General features: G+C 36.3%; 1 protein-coding gene across 4 annotated transcripts in view; it reads left to right on the top strand.

The window, feature by feature from the left end:
- Nucleotides 1-19,896, top strand: part of Rgs7 (regulator of G protein signaling 7) — a 369,936-nt gene that overhangs the window by 289,242 nt on the left and 60,798 nt on the right. For 3 of the 4 annotated variants that reach the window (XM_051186346.1, XM_051186345.1, XM_051186344.1), the window contains exons 5-6: nucleotides 4,808-4,914; nucleotides 7,076-7,127. The exons of the other annotated variant lie outside the window; for it this stretch is intronic. In XM_051186346.1, the coding sequence (XP_051042303.1) occupies nucleotides 4,808-4,914; nucleotides 7,076-7,127 (159 nt within the window). The remainder of the gene's footprint in view (nucleotides 1-4,807; nucleotides 4,915-7,075; nucleotides 7,128-19,896) is intronic. 4 annotated transcript variants of the gene reach the window in all.

Genomic DNA, 19,896 nt, shown 5'->3' with positions numbered 1-19,896 from the left:
CGGGAAAATAGTATGTGTCCCAGGAAGCATGGTGGTACATACTTGTTATCCTATCACATGGAGACTGAAGAAAGAGAATCATACATTCAGTGTTGTCCTCGGCTGCATGGTGAGTTCTAGGGTTGTAAGCGAATTAACAGTAACAAAAGCACAGACATACAATGAGTTCCCTATGTAGCCATGTCCACTTTGATTCTTGGTGCTCTCTTTGGTTCTCTCAATCCTTGACACAGTTAAGTTCAGGAAGTCCTTCTGAGCCAGGGGGTTTTCTTGTTGGCATATTCCATTCATGCTTTGAAAGATATGTTAGCTATGGATATGTTTTTGGTATAACTACTTTATTCCTCTTTAGATTATGTGCGTGTGTGTGTGTGTGTGTGTGCGCGCGCACGTGTGTTCACGTGCACTCTTTGCTACCTATGGTGAAATTGGCATACGCTTGAGCAGATGTATTATGGTGTCAAAAAAGCCTGATTTGTTCACCTACAGGACTCAAGCAGAGTTGAGTTATGAGTGTTTACTGTGATGATAAAGCCAAATCCAGAACTACCTATTTCCTTTTGAAGTAGATGAAGTGATACGAACTATGTCTCTTTCTATCAACTAATATTACTGTAGCATTTGCATGTGGTAGTGATGTGTAACAGACATCTTAATTGGTTATCAAAATGAACTTTTGACAGAGGTACTTTATTAGCTTCATGCTCCAGAGAACACCAAGGTCCAGAGACTGGAATTCACCGGCTGGTTCCACAGCTAGTAAATAGAGAAATGGATTTAAATTCAAGGCCAGTACTGCAAGAGTTCCACACTCAAATGTTTTTAGGAGAGGAATTTACATGTCTTAAACATTTGGTGCATTTCTCAATGCTGGTTGAATTTCTAATCCTGTTTTTGTTTCTTTTAAGCAGAATCCACTTTTTAAAAGTGGATTCGAGTGTGTTTACACATGTTCAAATGGATATAGGATTCAAGTGTGTTTACACATGTTCAAATGTGTGGGAGCACACATGTATGGGGGAAGTCAGAGGATGATTTGAGATGTCTGCCTAGAATGTTATCTATCATATATAATAACACAGGGTTTCTCTCTCTCTCTCTCTCTCTCTCTCTCTCTTGAATCTTACTCTTGCTAATTGAACTACTCTAGTTAGCCAGTTTGTTCTAAGTATCCTTTGTGCCTACCTTCTGAGCACTGGGGTTGCACTTGAGCTGCTATGGCTTCTAGGCATTTCCATGGGTGTTAGAAATTTGATCTCTAGTCTTGGTACTTACACAGCAAGCACCTTAACCTTTGAGCCACATCTCCAACCCCCAAACTTTGCTACATACATTTCTATACCTTATTATCATTTATTATTCACATAATTTTTCAATATTGAAATGTTTAAAAATAGATGAGAGCCAAAGTTACTTCTTTCACTAACTCCTTCTGCTGAAAAAATAGACCTGCCTTAGAAAGTTCTAATTCAGTGATAGTACGCTTCTAGTTGCCTTTGTTGGAGAATAAAATGTTCTATATGTGTAATTTCCTCAAATGTCTGACCTTACCTTTGCAAATGCCAATTCTAACAGATCTAAAAGATCATGTTTCAAAGGACGTCTGAAGTAACCATATCCTGCTCCATGAAAACCTTGCTTTTCTGACTCAGAATTAGCCAAAGTGTCTATTATTTTACTAGTAGGCAAATTACCTTTGTATACACTTTAGTGTATGCATTTTCTTGATATATATATGTGTGTGTGTGTGTGTGTGTGTGTGTGTGTATATATATATATATATATATATATATATACACACATAGATATAGCACCTTTTAACACACACCTGGACAGATCCTAATTACATTTAATCTATATGCTGAGAATAACAAAACTGTCTTTTTCTGTTTTAAATATTTTAACTAGGTGTGTATGCTTGTGAAGGTATATACAACTGCATTTGTTTTTCTTCTTAAATATGTTTTTAATTGAAATAAAATTGCATCACTTTCCCCCTCCCAGATACCTTCCCCCAACCCTTCCCATCTTCCCTCTTCAAGTTGATAACCTCTTTTTCTTTGATTATTATTGTTACACAGAGCTATACTTATAAAAGTCATCCACATAAACCTAAGTAAACGGTTTTGTCTAAAACATATAGAATCCAGTGAGATTCTATATGTGATTCCAGTCACAATTATTGTTTTCTTGGCTACAACACTTTTCAGTCTTTATGAGATTACTTGCTGTCTTTGGGAGACTGTTGTGCTCTCTGTGGATAAGTCTTGATTTTGAAATTAGGCTATAAATATACAGCACTTCACAAAGAAGAACTCAAAATTCTTTTATAATATGTTATTCATCCTTTTAACATCTGAAGTACTGTGATTTAAAAAAATTAGTCTTTAGAATACTCTTAAAAATGTTACTAATCTTCACCTCGGTGTTTGAGGTGGGGAGGGAGGGGAGATGGATGCCTGGGTTCATGGTGAGGGAGGAATGGATGTCTAGGTTCAAGGTGAGGGAAAGATGCATGCCTGGGTTTGGCACAGCTGCTGCAGCTCTTCACAGAGCCACAGTCTTGGATAGCTTTCTCTGTGTACACATCACTCCGATATCCAAGAGAAAAAGGAAACTAGGATGTTTGGGTTGGTGTGTTGTGGAGCTTGAGCTGTGTGGGTGAGGCACACATCACATGCACATGAAGATGAATTAGTGATTATTTTGCACGAGAAGCACAATGATGTTTAGCCGTTGGGAGGGTGATCTTGACAGATTATTCATTAAACTCTTGTAACACTCCAGTGGACATTGCCAGTGGCCTTTCTGGGTCTTATTAAGTTGAGGTGATGCAGGGATTTTAGGAACAGTTGGATCATAGGAGCATGCCAGTCTATGATTACCACAAATAAACCTTAAAACCATGTCCTCTAACACTAAGATTTTCTTGCTAGCATTTATGCCCATAATATCAATATTAGGTTTTCTCATTGCACAACAACCCACATCAAATCCTTAGAGGTACCTTAAAAAGATATTACAAGCTGTAACATTAATTTAGAAAAACTGAACAAACCTCCCATAATCACAACACAAAACTTGGTCCTTCCCTATGTAGTGGTGTTTCAACTATTTGAGATGGGCTAGACATTTGAATTCTTTTTTGTCTATTAAGCAATATTGGTTATATAGCTTTATTTTCCCATAGTCCTAAATCAAACACAAAATTTACCCCAGATTTTTTGTATAACTATTATTTAATAACTTCATAGTGGAAGTGATTTCTATAATCTCAGACTCTCTTACCACTTAACCACAGACCTAGAAGTCATTGCCTAAGCCTTATTGGAAGGCCAGACATCTTAAAGATTAAGGCAAATAGTTTCACTTTACCTTGACCTAGGAAGTACATACTACTGAGGAGGAAACTAGCTTCTACTCTTATAAAAAGGGATTCCCATCAATAGAACTCTACCGATTTAAAGGCATGATAAAGAATGATCAAAACCTAATTTTCCTGACCCAAACATGTCTAGATAATACTTCAGTGGGGAGTAAAATGAGACCATATATAGTTAAATCAAATAAAAAAATATACTCTTGTTCCTCGAGGGAAGGTAGGTGTTCATTGTTTATCTTCTTTATCAGAAAGCATGTAGTGAGGCCTATGATAGCAACTGTGTAAAGAAGAGGCTGCAAATGCCAAGGTATGGCTGGCAATGGTGCTAGCTTCTGAGCAAATGCAGGGAATCAGGCTGATACTGGCCTCTGGCTTTTCCAACTACAGGCTTCCTATGTTAACTTCCACTCTATTTTCTAAGATTCATCAAGACTTTAGCTCCTAACTGCCTTTTGCGTTTCTTTGATTTGGTTGTTTGTTTTGCTTTGCTTGAGTCACCTAATGTCCCAGGCTTAGAGTCGGGAAGCAATTTACTCTCTTTCTGCACCACTATGTTTTCCTGTCTTGTATCTGTACTCTGCAATCAACGTCATACGCTGTAACTTAATTTCTTTGGCTGGCAAGTGTGCCAGTACTATTTCTCAGCACAAAGACTCTGAAACAAAAGTGAACAGAAATGATTCTAAGAAGATAAGTGAGCTACCTGAAATTTCAAGACTTGGGGCATGTTGACGAAGTTATACAGGGACCCTGAACTTACCAAAGCTATAGGCTCTTGGTAGTTGTTATCATCCAGCTGCCCTCAAAGATCCCCTTGCATTTTAATAGGCCAACCACAAAATAGTGAAAGGAATATGGAAAGGCTGCTGCCATTTAGAAGAGTCAGCCTCCTTCAATCTGTCTTGTCACAATCTGTGGGAGTTGAGCACTAGGAAAAAACCCTGAAAGGACTAATGCTCACTCTGTGCAAGCAATGAAGCACAATGGCCTCATACATCCTGTAGCTAATATGCAAAAGCTTTTGTCTAACTCCATTGCATATATTTCTATGTGATTTTCACACAAATCCTGGAATGTGTGTTTATTATATTTACTAATAGGTATGGGAAGTACCAAGAGCTCTAAAGTTTTAACTGGAATGTGTAGCTAATCTGTAGGAAGGTCTTGACTTTGAACTTGGAGTTCACACACACACACACACACACACACACACACACACACACACACACACACACCACTCTTGTAGAGAAAGATTGTTCTATGAAACAGGAACTTTATTGGAAAGATGTGAAAAATTTGGTGCAAAAATGTGCTGAAGGAGAATCAGATAAATGTTACTCTTTTGTAATCAACAACAACATAAATCCAATAAACATGAAGGGCTTTCATGTGCAGTTTTCATTTTGCTTTGCTTTCTTGGAACAGTGGAGGCTCTCCATTTGGGAACGCTAATGGCTGCCCATGGCTACTTCTTTCCCATCTCAGATCATGTCCTCACACTCAAGGACGATGGCACCTTCTACCGATTTCAAGTAAGTGGAAACATACATTCTTTTGCAATAAGTCAGAAGGCTTGAACTTCATCCCTGTGTGTTTACAGATCTTTTGGAAGCTATTACATGGTTGTCTTAGGCTAATTAGAAAGTAATTCATGTTCAGAAGCAGTCTAAAAACACCAATGGGAAAATGTCAAAGTTGACTGTGTAATTATTGAAATTATATTTTAACATAAGAAAAACTTAAGGAAAATTCATGAGATAATTTACTGGAGTCAAAAAAAAAAATAGGGAAGACGTCAGTTGTAAATTGCATTTAGCAAGAAAGAAGTTGAGAGATATAACTAAATTCAGTCCCAGAAAACTCTGTTAATACATAACAAGTATTGCTGATTGGCAAGTCAATTGTCTATGTTTTTAACTCTTCTTGTTTTTGAAGGAAAGTCATTGCTAATACAGGATTATGTTTTTATAGAGTTCTAATTTTTAGAAATGTTTTTTACACTGAAGCTACAAGTAAAATTTAAGACTAAGAAACAAATTCTGGAGGAGCAATTGTTCTATGCTTGCAAAAATAAAAAAATATTATCTATCTTTATAATCAATATGATAAATATCAGTGTGCAAAAAAACCAGTATCAATTAAAAAACAAAACAATAGCAGCAACAACAATAGAAAAACCTCACTCATAGAGGAAATACTGACTGTCTATGGCCACTCTTTTAAGAATTAAGAGTAGAGATAAGAACAAAAAGTATTAGGTTGTACACACACACACACAATGAAACAACACCAAGCAATCAGTGTTCCCTCTGAGAGGCTTCTCAAAAGCAGAGCCCTGTATGAAAGCAGTCTTTAGCTACTTTATTCTCTTGTGGTGTTACTGAAATCCTGGTCCACTTTAATTTCTGGGAAATCAAATCTTCAAACTTCTGTCTCCCACAGAGTTAAGCATAATTGGAGAGGGTAAGAGTGTTCCATATATGTCTTTCCACCCCTCTTAATCTAGTGATTCAGTCTTTTTCTTTCCAAATTCCTACTGTGATTTTGTTCATATGTATGCAGAACTACTATTAGTAGCCTTCTTTATTATACTAAAGTAATTTCAAAGAATTAGGGGCTAATTCAAGATTCTCTGGTGGCCTCAGACTGTGTGGAAAAGGGTCCTCTCCTTAGAACTCAATAACTTATCCACAGCATGCCTTTCTCCATCTTTGAGAGTCAGTCACTCTTGGTAAAATGTAAAGTTATCAGACATTCAGAAAATGGCTGAAGTATTCTCGTTGCACAGAAATGATGAGTATAATTAGTTAATCAATATAATCCATCCACTTTATGTATATCTGAAGCCACTGTTCCTCTAAGTTTTTGTCCATTCCTGTTTCAAGGAATCGAGTTGCTTTGCAGAGCTGTGGTCACCATGAGTCATTGTGCCAGGGTCCCGCTATCAGGGCTACAAAAAAACATGAAATAATGCCATGTAAATTATCTTAATAAGGTGTTTATTCCAGATCAAACTTCCTTTTGTATTTCAGTCAGTGTATTTGCAGAATTTTACAGAGTCAGAATTCTGGCTATTGTTAATCACATCATTATTTTAAATAATGATTTTTTCGTGCCATTTAAAAGTTTACAACAATAAATGAAAGAATATTTTTATGAGTAAACATCAAAGGTTGCTGTCATCATGTTGAATAGTGTTGAAAACTGAATTATGTAATTAGCAGATCCCAGCAAATGATTCACAAATATCAGGAACGATTCTAAACTTTTAAAATCTATGAAAACAAAGAAAGAGATATGATGTATGGAAAGAAGTCACTATCTTTAAACATGGTTCATTATAAATCTTGCCAAACATAATGTTCTGCTTTCAGTCTTCTTTGGGGCTTAAACTGAACCTTTTGTTTGGATTATCCCTTAACCTTATGACCATTTGTGCAAGATGATGGAAAATGAGCAATATTTTAAGTCACTGCTGGTGTTTGCTAAATCTGAACACTGAGAAACTGGTTAGAACATGTAGATAAGAACCTTATATATAATACCTCTCTGCTAGCTTTCTCTAGGTTTAAAGTGCATGTTATCCAGAGTATAGTCTAGGTAGCCCCGGAAGATAAACCCAGTCTGTACACCAAAAAAATCCTACTAAATATTTATGTGTCTAACCAAGACTCCTCTTTTTTCCTTCCATAGACACCCTATTTTTGGCCATCAAATTGTTGGGAACCAGAAAACACAGACTATGGTCAGTGTAATGCTCTTTGTTTTATGCTTAAACACTGAAGTGTATGTTTACCAAGTACATGAATTTTGATGCTTTTATTAATGAGGTAGAAAGCCACAATTCTAGGTATGGATCAATAATGATAATGCCCAACTTTTATGAATTCATTTGGCAAGTCACTAGACTTGATGGCAGCTCTTCTATAGTAGAGTGTTCTCTGCATCTGTTAAAGAAAAGCCCCTCCTTACATTAGAGTGCTAGAAAGCCTCAAGTGGTTATGGTTGGTTTTTCATAGCATCCTAATACTCAGAAGAGTGACAAATGCTTTCAGAGAGCCAGAATCTTTGTTCTCCTTCAGTTCTCCGATTTGGTTATGAAGTTTCATTTTGTTTAAAAAACAAAGAAAGAAAAAATGTCCGGCTCTTCAAACCTCTGCTTTGCTCACTGTTAGCAAGGTATCATTTGATGCTATACCAGAAGGTTATGTTAAGTATGAAAAGGCCACTGTCAAACCAATAAAAATATACAAATGTGTAATAGCAAATTTAATCCTAATAAATCAAAATCAGTGACCTTAAGATAACCCAAGATCAATAATGAAGATTTCAATGAAGCTCTAAAAGGAAAAAAATTGCCCTAGAAAGTGTTCATCTTCATGCATTTTCCTATAGGTGACGCTTTTATGGAACAAGATTGGCAAAGTTTAAGCACTGTGTCTACAAATGTTTATTGCAAACCATTAGGGTGCCTTGTTGTAGAAGATGTTGGCAATTTATAGTGTCTGCCTGACATGCAACATTGAGGAGTTCATAGCCTAAAAAAGAAAGTAGAATCCTACACAAAGAGTTCTGGTAAACTGTCATGTTAATATGCTGTTGGTATGTGCAAAAATGTTATGGAAGTTTAAAAGAATAAAAGATTGACTCTACTTGGTGGTGGTGGTGGGTGCTATCCCAGAATGATTTCATAAAATAACTTGAAACATCTGAGGCAGATTTTAAAGTAGGAAAAAGAAATTATGAAGTTTCTTAGTTATGCTTTTTTGCTGTGAAGAAACAGTATGACCAAGGCAACTTATAAAGAAAGGCACTTTCTTTTGGGGACTTGCTCAAAGAGAATTTGTTTATGATCATCATGGTGGCAAGCATGACATCTGGCAAGAGCTTAGTGCTGGAGCAGTAATTAAGAACTTATACCCTGGTCCACAGCAAGAGGTAACGAGAGAGCAGGGCGGACCTGGTGTGGGCTTTGAGGTTTTAAAAGCACACTTCCCCTACAAGGCCATACCCCCCAATCCTTCCCAAACAGTTCTACTAACTGGGGAACAAGCATTCAAATGTGACCGTACAGTGGCCATACTCATTCAACCCACTACATGTGGTGATGAGACAGGAAATCATTTAAGGAAGTGTCTTAGTTAGGGTTTCTATTGATGTGATGGAGTGCCATGATCAAACGCAAGTTGGGGAGCACAGGGTTTATTTCACATGTACTTCTAGATCTCAGGTTATCACTGATGAAAACCATAGCAAGAACACAAACAGGGTTGGAAGTCATAGAGGCAGGAGGCCATAGAGGAATGCTGCTTACTGGTTTGCTCTACATGGTTTGTGAAGCCTGCTTTCTTTCATATATCACCCAACACCACCATCCCAGGGGTTGCAGCACCTACAGCATACTGGGCCCTCCTACATCATTCAATAATTAAGAAGATTCTCTGTAAGCTTGCCTATATCCCAGTCTTGTGGAAGCATTTTTTTAATTGAGATTTCCTCATCTCAAATGACTCTAGCCTATGCCAAGTTGTCATAAAACTAGTCATCGAAGCAAGAGAGAATAATATAATATGCAAAAGTAGTAAGAAACTTCATAGTATTTTGGCTTTCTTTGGGGCTTCCCCTAGAGAGACATCTTCTGAAGGAAATTGTAGGACCATACTTAGCAACTGATTGGAATTTTCCTTCCTAGTGACCACTGTTGAAACATGAATTTAGTAAGTTACACCAGAGTAGCCAGGTGCTGCAGATGGTATTCAAACATACAGACAGGAAAAACTACTTTATACAATACTGTCAAATTATCAGAGAAACTAGACCATTCTATTACTTGGGCACAAATGCCCATTTCTTCATCTGGTACTCAACAGTCCTCAAAATTGAAACCCTATATTCCATTCTAGTAAAGGAAACACCTCCCAGAGAAATACCTTGCTTCAATGGTTATTATGATAAAAGGCTAAATGTATGCCTTATGCCTTTGAGGAAAGTGTGACATACTTCTGAGTCTCAAATAAGGTTAGAGATTGTGACTTTTTGAAATGATTGAAATAATTCATACTGATATACCTAAGGAAACTGACATCATCCCTAAACATAACCTAGTGATTTTATTGTTCCTCATTATTATTGTCCATCAATAGACTATGCCTCTGCTTCCTGTTATAAAGAGAATTATTTTTTATTCATCTATTTATTATATATCCCTGCTGCAGCCTACCCCCATCACCCCCTCCCAGTCTCTCTCCCTCATTTCCTCCCTCCCACCACAATCCCTTCCTCTTCTGTCTCCATCCAGGAAAGTGCAGGTCTCCTATGAGTATCAATAAAACATGGCATATTAAATTACAGTAAGATTAAGCACCACCATGTATTAATGCTGGCCAAGAAGACCCAGTATGAGAAGTAGCATCCCAATAAAAGAGTAAGAGAGAGCTCTGGTTTCTGCTGCTGGAATCCCACAAAGGACCAACCTACACAATTGAACTATATATGCAGAAGGCCTAGGTCAATCTCATGCAGTCTCCATGGCTGTTGGTTTATTCTCTTTGAGCCCCTGTGAACCCAGCTTAGTTGATTCTGTGAGCCTTCCCATGGTGTCCTTGTGTAGACAGAGGTGCTATTCTGCCCAGTCCCACAACTGTTTAGACCCAAGTAAACACATAGAGGCTTATATTAATCATAAATTATTTGACTAATGATTAGGCTTCTTACTGTCTATCTCTCCCTTAATTATTAACCCATTCTATTAATCTAAGTATTTCCGCATTGTCTTGCCTTATTGGAGAATGCGCACCATCCTATCTTCCCAGTAGATACATGGCATCTCTCTGGTCACTTCTCTCGGCTCTCTCTTCCCAGCATTGGTAGCCCCACCTATACTTCCTGCCTGGCTACTGGAAAATCAGCATTCCTTCATCAACCAATAAGAGAAACATATATTCACAGCATACAGGACATTCCCCATCATCCTTGACCACTCTGGCTCCTACACTCCTTTCTCCTACTCCTCTGCAGGATTCCTGAATTCTGCCTAATGTTTGGCTGTGGGCCTCTACATCTGCATCCATTAGTTGCTGGATAAATGCCTTAAAGAGAATTCTTATCCTTGGTGTTTCTCTCTTCTAATCTTTGTCCTTTTCATTTCGAGGTTACAGTAATCACAATTGCAGTACATGTCTAATGACTTGGTAGCAGATTTATGTTTCCATGGTGTGCCTGAGGAAAAGCCATGATCTCTACAATGAATCACTCACAGAACATGCTTCATAGTGGGCATCCATCATATCTAATGTCCTTTAGCTTTATACTGACTCTTAATGGAATCCACATCAGAGGGTATGCTCTCCTGAATTGTTTCCCAAAGCACAACCAGCCTATTTGTATACTAACTGGAATCATATTGTTAAATTATCCCATTTGTATTTCCCTGATGAATCATATTTTCATTTATTTTGTAGCTAGCTTACTTACTGAACATCAACATAAGGATGTTTAATTATCCATGTCTTGTAGTGGGCTTCCTCGTAATGCCAGCCCCAAAATCATGACATGAAGACTTAATATTAGTTATGAATGCTTGGTCTTAGCTTAGTTAGGCTTGTCCCACTAGCTTTTATAACTTAGTTGAACCTGTTTCTCTTCTTTTGTGTTTTGCCCTGGGGCTTTTTAACTTTCATTCATTCTGTATGTCCTACTTTTCCTGCTTCCTTCATGTCTGGCTGGCTGGGTGCTGCCTGATTGGCTGGCCCTGGGTGTCTCCCTTTCTTTCTCCCTCTCTCTTCTCTTCTCTTCTCTTCTCTTCTCTTCTCTTCTCTTCTCTTCTCTTCTCTCCCGAACCTAGATTCATCCTTCTATTTATTCTCTTTGCCTGCCAGCCCCACCTATCCTTCTACTGCCTAGCTATTGGCTGTTAAGCTTTGTATTAGACCAATCAGGTGCCTTAAGCAGGCAAAGGAACACATCTTTACATTGTTAAACAAATACAGAGTAAACAATATCTTTGCATGTTTAAAGAAATATCCCACAACAATGGCTTATATTCTTAGGTGCAAATAAATGGCTCTGCCAATTTGAATTACTCCAGTCTTCCATTTTCTACTAATATTTATTTAAACTATACTCTCCAAAAATCCCTTCTTTAAAGGGGTATTGGTGTTATGACATGCTTGGGCTTTAAGATCTAAAGTATAGTGACTACTTGAGGCTGTATTTTCTAAGACAACTTGGTACCATAGAAACACAAGAAGTGGTTGTATTTTTTTAACTTTATTGTTTGACATACATTTTCTATAATATCCCAAACAGACCTCAGACTACAATCCATCTGCCTCAGCCCTGAATGCTGAGATTAAAAGCAGGCATTATTACGTGAAACTCTAAAGAGAGTTTTAAAAAGTTTCTTTCACCGTCTTTGCATCTTGACCTCCTTTCCCATCAACAAACTTGAGTTTACTCTCTATGTTTTATAGAATGCAAATCTCTATAGATCAGTCCATATGTCAAAAACATGTTTTCATAGTTATCTTGGCACTATATTGATTGTTTTAACAGCTAAAATTAAGCCAATATGGACCATGTCTACAAGAACTCCATTCTTAGAAAATCAAGGTGGGTGAGAATTTGTTTATTGTTTGTGTAAATACAAAAAAATAATAATCACAATCCCAACCCATTTCTATGGGTACATTTGCATTATTCAGGGTGAGATATGGGTTTGCAGTGAGGCCTGGAGACTGACAGGACAACTTTGGCGAGAAATAGTGCCAGTGGTGGCAAACAGGGGTAGATACCAAAGATAGGTATTTTGCTGGTGGCTCTAGTTGTATGCATTGCACATGAAGAGTCCATCACATAAATTTCAATGGTCAAATATCCTTTATCCAGATAGGATTTTTGCTTTCTTGTTTTGATTTTATTCAAAGATCTTCAAATTCCTACTTCAGATTCCCTATGGAGTCCATTGTGTCTAGATTAGCCTGAAATTGGAAATCTACCTCCTGATTTTTATGATTATAAGTATGTGCCACCATGTACAGCTAAACAGGATTTTAAGAATAAGAAATACAACTTTCCTTTAAAGACAGGATTCCTAGTTGACTCACTCCATTTGGTCCATCCATATTCTACCCTTGCCTTTAAATTCTTGATATATTATTTGCTATGGACTTTTAAACAACATTTTCTTATAAATCATATATTCAAATGTCACTGGTCTTGATTACTGAGAACATTTTTCTCTGGTGATGTTAATGAAGCTGGTGATGCATTTGGTTCTAGGGCCATCTTTGATACACACATGATCATATGGATGAGTATGGCAACTAAAGCCTGACTTGAAAGACCTATGATTTAGTATGGAAGGACTGTGATATATAGAAGAGAGAACTTTCTGGTGTGCTCTGAAGCCAACACATGCAACTTGCAGAAGGGAACACTGAAATCTTTCATAAGCCCCTTCTATCAACAAAACTGTTCCAAAGCTAACATTACCATTACCTGGGAGGACACTAACTTGTGCCTCAATAATATTCAGTGAAGTTCTTCCATTTCTCTAGGATGCTGTGGAGGTTTTCAGACCATCACAGAGAGATTATGTCGGTAGAATTAAATAGCTATGTAAGACTAACTTCCACTTGCCAAAACCATGCTAAAGTGGTATAAGACATAAAGGGGAGCTAAGGCAATTTTCTTAGAGAATAATGGGGGCAGCCCAAACAAAATCTACAGTAGAATTCTAATTGACACAATATGGCAAAAATACTGACATAATTACATAATTTGCACTAAGCGATAATTTTTCCTTAAGGAACAGGTGTATAACTGATCAGTTATCACTGGTAAAAAGCTTTCTGTGTCCAAACATTTGTGTTTGAGAGAGGGATGACTGAAAACTTATGGACTAATATAAAAGAACTTCAAAGCAGGCAGATAAAGAAAATCAAATTGATAGTCTATAAGGATTCAGAATTGTGGATAAAATCTTAAATAGCTGACAACAGTGCCTGATATATACTAATATATTAATGGTTTTATTATCTATAGTTTTGAGGTGCTCTATTTCAAGGTAATGGGGGAAGGGAAAAATTCTATTTTTTATTGGAAATTATTTATTCTTGATGTATCTTATTACAATGTTTTCAAGTAGATCTACCAAGCTACCAAAATATTGTAGTTTATGCAATGTGACATTATTATATAACAAGTCTCATTTTAGGAGTGCCTTGACAGAGCAGCACCATTCTGCTTTGCCTTCCACATTAGAATCTCTCAATCCATGGTCATTTGCTTTTAATATCCATCAATGTTATGTGTGTTTAGAAAACCAGTTATTAGTAGTTCCTATAACTGTAGTCTAGCTAGCAAATTTTTAAAAATTAATAGACTTCAGTCACTACTGATCCAATGGATTTTAATAGGACAAAAGTGAGATATTAACTTTTTAAGTATAAGGATACAGATAGATTGAAGCTGGGTGTTGGTGGCATATGCCTTTAATCCCAGCACTTGGGAGGTAGAGGCAGGCAGATCTCTGTGAGTTTGAGGCCAGCCTGGTCTACAGAGTGAGTTCCAAGTCAGGCTCCAAAGCTACAGAGAAACCCTGTCTTGTAAAACAAAACAAAACAAAAAGATACAAATAGATTAAAAATAAAGTAATAGATAAATATATGTCATGTTACAGTAATTGAGATAAATCTACAGTAGATATCTTGGTCACTATTGTATTGCTGTGAAGAGACACCATGACCAAGACACTCTTATCAAAGAAAACATCTAACTGGTGACTTTCTTATGCTTTTAGAGATTTAGTTCAGTATCATTATAGTGCTGGGGTAGAAGCCTAGAGCTACATCCTGACCTGCAGGCAAGAGAGAGGACTAGGCCTACCATGGCTTTTGAAATATCAAAGCCCACCCCTACTGACATACTTCCCCTAAAAGGCCACACATCCTAATCCTTCTCAAATAATGTCACTCCCTGATGGCTAAGTATTCAAATTCAAATATATAAGCCTATAGGAGTCATTTTAATCAAGCCACCACAATAAACAAAACTATTTTCAAGCCCAGTGGAATGACAAAGCACAGAGGATTTTTAGAGAAGCAAAAATGTCTTTATCAGATTAAAATGCAAGGTCAATGTGATTGCACATTTGTGAAAATTCACAGACTGTTCAATACAAAGAATGAACTACCATGCCAATTACAGACTTAAAAATTATTAATTTATGTATGGTCAGTGACTCTAACTTGATGAATGTACCATACTAATGTAAGATGTTAATTACATGGGCAAATAGAAATGACATTACATAATATGAAACTCCAAATTTTACTCATCTTTTCCATAAACCTTATAGACCTCTCAAACTTGTTCTCTGTAATTGGAATATGTCTAAGTATAGGAGTTTGAACATGGACATAAGTATCTATCATCTTTGATGCTCTCTACAGCTCCTGGTTCTGTGGCTTGTTGTAACAGATATCACAACTTGTGTGGCTTAGGCAACAGAAACTGATTCTCATAAATAATTGCATCTTCTGAAGAGAAATTACAAAAACAAAAAAACAAGGTCCTGTAGAATTGGATTCTTCTGAGTCTTTGGATTTCAGAAATCTGACTGTTTATTGTGTCTCACAGGGCTGCCTCTCTGAACAGGTACATCTCTTGCATCTCTTCTCTTCCTGTACAGACACCAATCATCTTAGATTATGGTTCCACTCTCAGAACCCCATTTACCTTAATTGTTCCTTTAGTGGCCTTGTCTCCAAATAAAGTCAAGTTCTGATATTACTGGGAGGTAGAGCAATAGGACATGTTTTTGGAAAGGGGGTTCTCATTCAGTTAAGGCATTCTATCATCAATTCAGCAAATATTTAGTCTATGCTGAAAATATTTTTGTCAGTTTTTTCCTTGTGCCATTGCATATATTTATATTGTTGAGAATTTTATTCTACTGGCTTTATTACAACTTTATAGAAGCTTCAATTATTGTTTTGAAGCTCACTAATTTTTTGGCTCTATCTAGTCTACTGATGAAGCCATAAAATTTTTTAAATTTAAAAATTTGTATTAGTTTTTGTTTTCATTTAGTGGTTATTTTTATCATAACATCTACATTATTCCTGCTCTTATCTCTCCCCACTTCAACACTTCCTGTGTCTCACTCCTAGATGTATTATCTCTTATTTAGTTAGTACTATTATATATACACATTCACACACTATTATTTATTTAATTATGCTGAGAGAAATGTGGAATTTCCCATTTTCATTGGCATTACCAACTGTTACCATTAGGCTGGCCTCGAAGTTCTTGGTTTCTCTTTATTTTTTTTTTTTTTCTTTTTTCTTAGAATTCTCATCTCTCTGATTGCAAGCCTCACTTGTTCTTTCATATTACTAGATTTTTCTATAAAAATATTTGTATTTTAATCATAGCTGTTTTTAGTTTTATGTCTGAAGTGTATCAACTATTCTGTTTTTGAATAACATTCACACACAGGTTTGCTCAACAGCTTTTGTCCTCCAGCATGCCTTATAATTTTCTATTGAAAACAGAAAATTCTATCCTAAATAGAAGAAATCAAGTCTATTCATCTTCAGTGTGAGAGATTATGCTTTCCAGTTAAGAGATTATTAATTTTGTGGCTTTAAAATAATGTTTTTACTTATTTTTTGAGAATTTTATACATTTATACAATGTATTTTCATTATATACCCCCTACTACCTCTCTCCAACTCCTATCTTGCTTCCAACTTCATGTATGCTTTTGTATTATTAATACTAATGTATCAAATTCATGTTGAGTATGTGTGCATGGATTTGGGGTCATCCACTAAGGCAAGCCCTTGCCTACCAGCAGCCGCTGTATCTGCAAAGTGATCCAAGGCCATCCTCTCCATCAATGCTGGAGTTTTAGCTGGCTTAATCATATGCAAGTCTTATGCGGGCAACCAAAAGTTTATACAAGTTGCTGTATGAAACAGCCTTGTCATCTCCAGAAAACAGCATTTCACAACTCTCCTCCACATCCTAAGAGATTATTTAACTGTTTTCTTCAGCTGCATGTTTTGTAGACTAGACCTTTGATTATTGTTTTAGCACTGTCTCCTTTAGCTTTCTTAAGTCTCTCTAGAAGCTTTTTCTTTTTAAACCAGGTCAGACATATGTCTTTCTTTCAGTCATGTTCCCCTGTTGTGATATAAGGGACCTAGTGATACCTGGTAAGATGCAGGGAAGAAGCTACATTGTTCATTCTTACAATTAGGACACACATTGATGCTGGCAATTAACCTTCACAATTGTGACTTAGGCTTTTCAAAATTTCTTTACACTTAAGTAAACTAAGAAGACTAGAATGGGGAAGGTTTGGCATCCTCTCCTTATATCCCAGGAACTTAAATCAGACCTTGTTAAAGGCAGAACCCTCTGGGTGTGTTTCAGAATGCTGGCTTTTACTTCATTTTGTTGACAATATGAGGGAATGTTTCTTCTGTCCTCATCTTAGAACATGATAGAATTCTTGGGGGTAAAAGTTAGAAAGACACCACAATCCTCATAAGACTTCTTTCTGACCTCAAAGGACACTTGAGTCTCAGATTTGTCCACAAGGGGCCTCCAGCGATTAAAGTTGCAACTTGAATATTCCTGTCTCCGAGGTAGCATTCCCCAAGCTGCTATTTTAAGTCAAAATTCTCTAGACAGTCCTGTCTCTCAAAAACAAGGCTGATGTTTGTCTTCTGACACCAGTTCTTGACTGGGATAAAAGCTGGTACACCCCTTTTCTTATCCTGTTTCACTGTGAGGGTCGATGGGAGTGATAACTTCCAAGTCCCCCTCCTGCCATATCTGATGTCTGATTGCAGAATTTTCTAGTGAAAATGACAAAGTATGATTAAGCATATTGTGCTGTGTTTGGCCTTGTTTCTGTTTTTCTTTCTTTTCTTTTCATCATGAGGTTGCTGCCTAATATTTGAGAGCAGAGCAAGTTGATCATAACTTTTTTCTGAATTTTTCTTTCCTACTGAGGTTAAACATTTTCTGAAGTTCAACCATAACCATCAAGAAGACTGTTGTTGTTTTAAACAATGTGTAGAAGTGTATCTTTTGGGTAAATTACAACCAAAACTATCTCCAAGGAACAAGTGTTGAAGAACAAAAGGAAAGCTGTAGCCATAGTCAAAAGTGATTAACCAGCTTCTCAACTCTTGAAGTTGAGGAGACACACATATGACACGGTAATAATGAGAGCAGGCAGCATTTTATTAAACAAGACTAATGTTTGTGCCTTTCCTGGGACTAAGTAAAGATTTTCCAGGGACTTCCTTTTGTTCCTTTCCTGCTATTTCCGAGTATAGTGGTTGATAAATGTCCTGAGCTTGGCAGAGAGACCCTATTTTACAATTCTAGAACATTCCTCAGTGGGCAATGCGTCCATAGATTATGCTATCCCAAAGGTTAGGGTAGCAAATAAGAAGGACACACTATGCAGACAGAGGAACCACATCTTCTGATCTCATTTTAGTCACCATCAGGTAACACAACTCAAATGCAGAGTTAGTGTTTGCAATTCAAGTAGCTTTCAAATAACCCATGCCACTTAAAAATCTTTGATTTTGGAAATAAGGAGTAGGGCAATCTCTAATTTCCAGAGAAATTGGACTGTCCTATATCTATCTTTATATAAAGTAAAACCTTTACTTGTTGCATTACTTTTCTTTGCTTGTTATAAGTGGTAATATTAGTATTACAGTTCACTTTATAAAAGAAATATCCAGTTGAGCTAATAAAATATGTTCAATTATAACATATGTAACAAGAAAAATGCAGCTTACTTTTATATTAGTAAAAGCTTACTGATGATCAAGACTAGTAAAAAGAACTAAAATATTCATGCCATCCGAAAAATGGAAATATACTTGTAAAATCTTAACAAAAGTTTTTGACATTTTATAAAAGATCTCAATGAAAATTTCAGTTGTTAAATAGTCTATCTAGTTTTTAGGGTTTTATTTTTCAAATATTTAAGCACCTGGTTCACAGCCTTATTCAAATATCTACATGTAGGATTATCTCCATGAAGGAATATTACAAAAGCATATAAATGTATTGACTATAGAACTTGTATCATTCCAAATTGAGTACACAAACAGTTACCCAAAGGGAAAGTGAACTGTTTTTAAGTGTGATATCAATAAAAGAAGTATTTAAATCCCACTAGTGTTTTGAATGTGCCCCCAGTTCACAATATAGTCTCTAAAGATGTATTCAGTTATATTGAAAATTGCTCCACAAATTTCTGAGCTACCAGCTTGGGAGCTCTAGCTATTTGTCTTTCTATGTAAGAAACCAGCCCACTGACTTAGGCATAATAATACCTAATGGCCTGTCTTATTGGGCTCCTTCTTTACTTTTTTGGTGAGTATATCTTCTTAATTCATATTCTCTGCAAAGATATAAAAAGGAAAGGAGTACATTTTCTGTTTATGCTAATATACATTAAAGTTTTAAATGTCCAACTAGTATCAATTTTACTTTTGTCTTTGCATCATTATTTATGTATATAGTAAGCAAGAAATAGTATCCCATCATCAAGGTCATAAATACACACATGTAAATATAGTGTATAGGTTTGAGGATTGAATATTCTATTAATGTAGCTCTGACTTACCCCTATCAATAGGAATGATCTTAAACATAAATTCTTGATATTTTTCCCAACTAGTTGAGCTTGGGATTCTAACTTAGGCTACTAGTAAACATTATAAACAAACTCTTCAAGGTGTACATTAAAGATTAAAGACCAGGGACTATTTGAATTTATGAAAACAAATTAGCTTGATTTTCTATTTCTGATGATTTTCCATTTTGTTTGACTTTGAATGGTTATTTCTGATTGTCTAATTACATTTTAACTGATAGCAGGAGCTTGAATAATCCCTCTCATCATTTAGAAACATCTTCTAATTTTTACTGTTCACAAAAAATAATCTTTACAATATTACTAGCCATGCCCTATAGATGAGAAAGCTAAGAATCAGCTATGTAGAAGATCTACTCCACTGATATTAATCAAAGGACAGGGTCATGATCCACTGGGCCAGATTGTTTCCCAGAAAGATTGCACAGCCATCTACAGAGGATGAAAAATTTAGGGAAATGGAATTTTGGAAGGTTTGTGAGAAAAATAAATAAGGCAACAATAACATTGACCCAATTTTCCATATATTTGCTAATGACATGAAAAACAGAAAAGAAGGGAAAGAAGGGGAAAAGAATAGGAAAAGAGATAATGAACAAGTGAATGATGGATTTTAAGGGGGAGGGTTAATTTATAAAATATGGCATTAAGTTCTATATGAAAGAACACTCATTAGACAAGCTTCACTGAAGGTCTAGACCTGCAGAGAGAACAAGATAACACAAGTACTTGGCACACATGTTCAGCTTCTTACCCAGGCAGAAAGATTTCTAACAAGCAGTCTGTTCAGGTGATATTTTTCTATCAATAA

This window comes from Phodopus roborovskii, unplaced genomic scaffold (genome assembly GCF_943737965.1).
Source record: "Phodopus roborovskii unplaced genomic scaffold, PHOROB, whole genome shotgun sequence".
Lineage (NCBI taxonomy): Eukaryota > Metazoa > Chordata > Mammalia > Rodentia > Cricetidae > Phodopus > Phodopus roborovskii.
The sequence above is the reverse complement of the archived record's forward strand: the minus strand, read 5'-3'. Positions and strand labels throughout refer to the sequence as shown.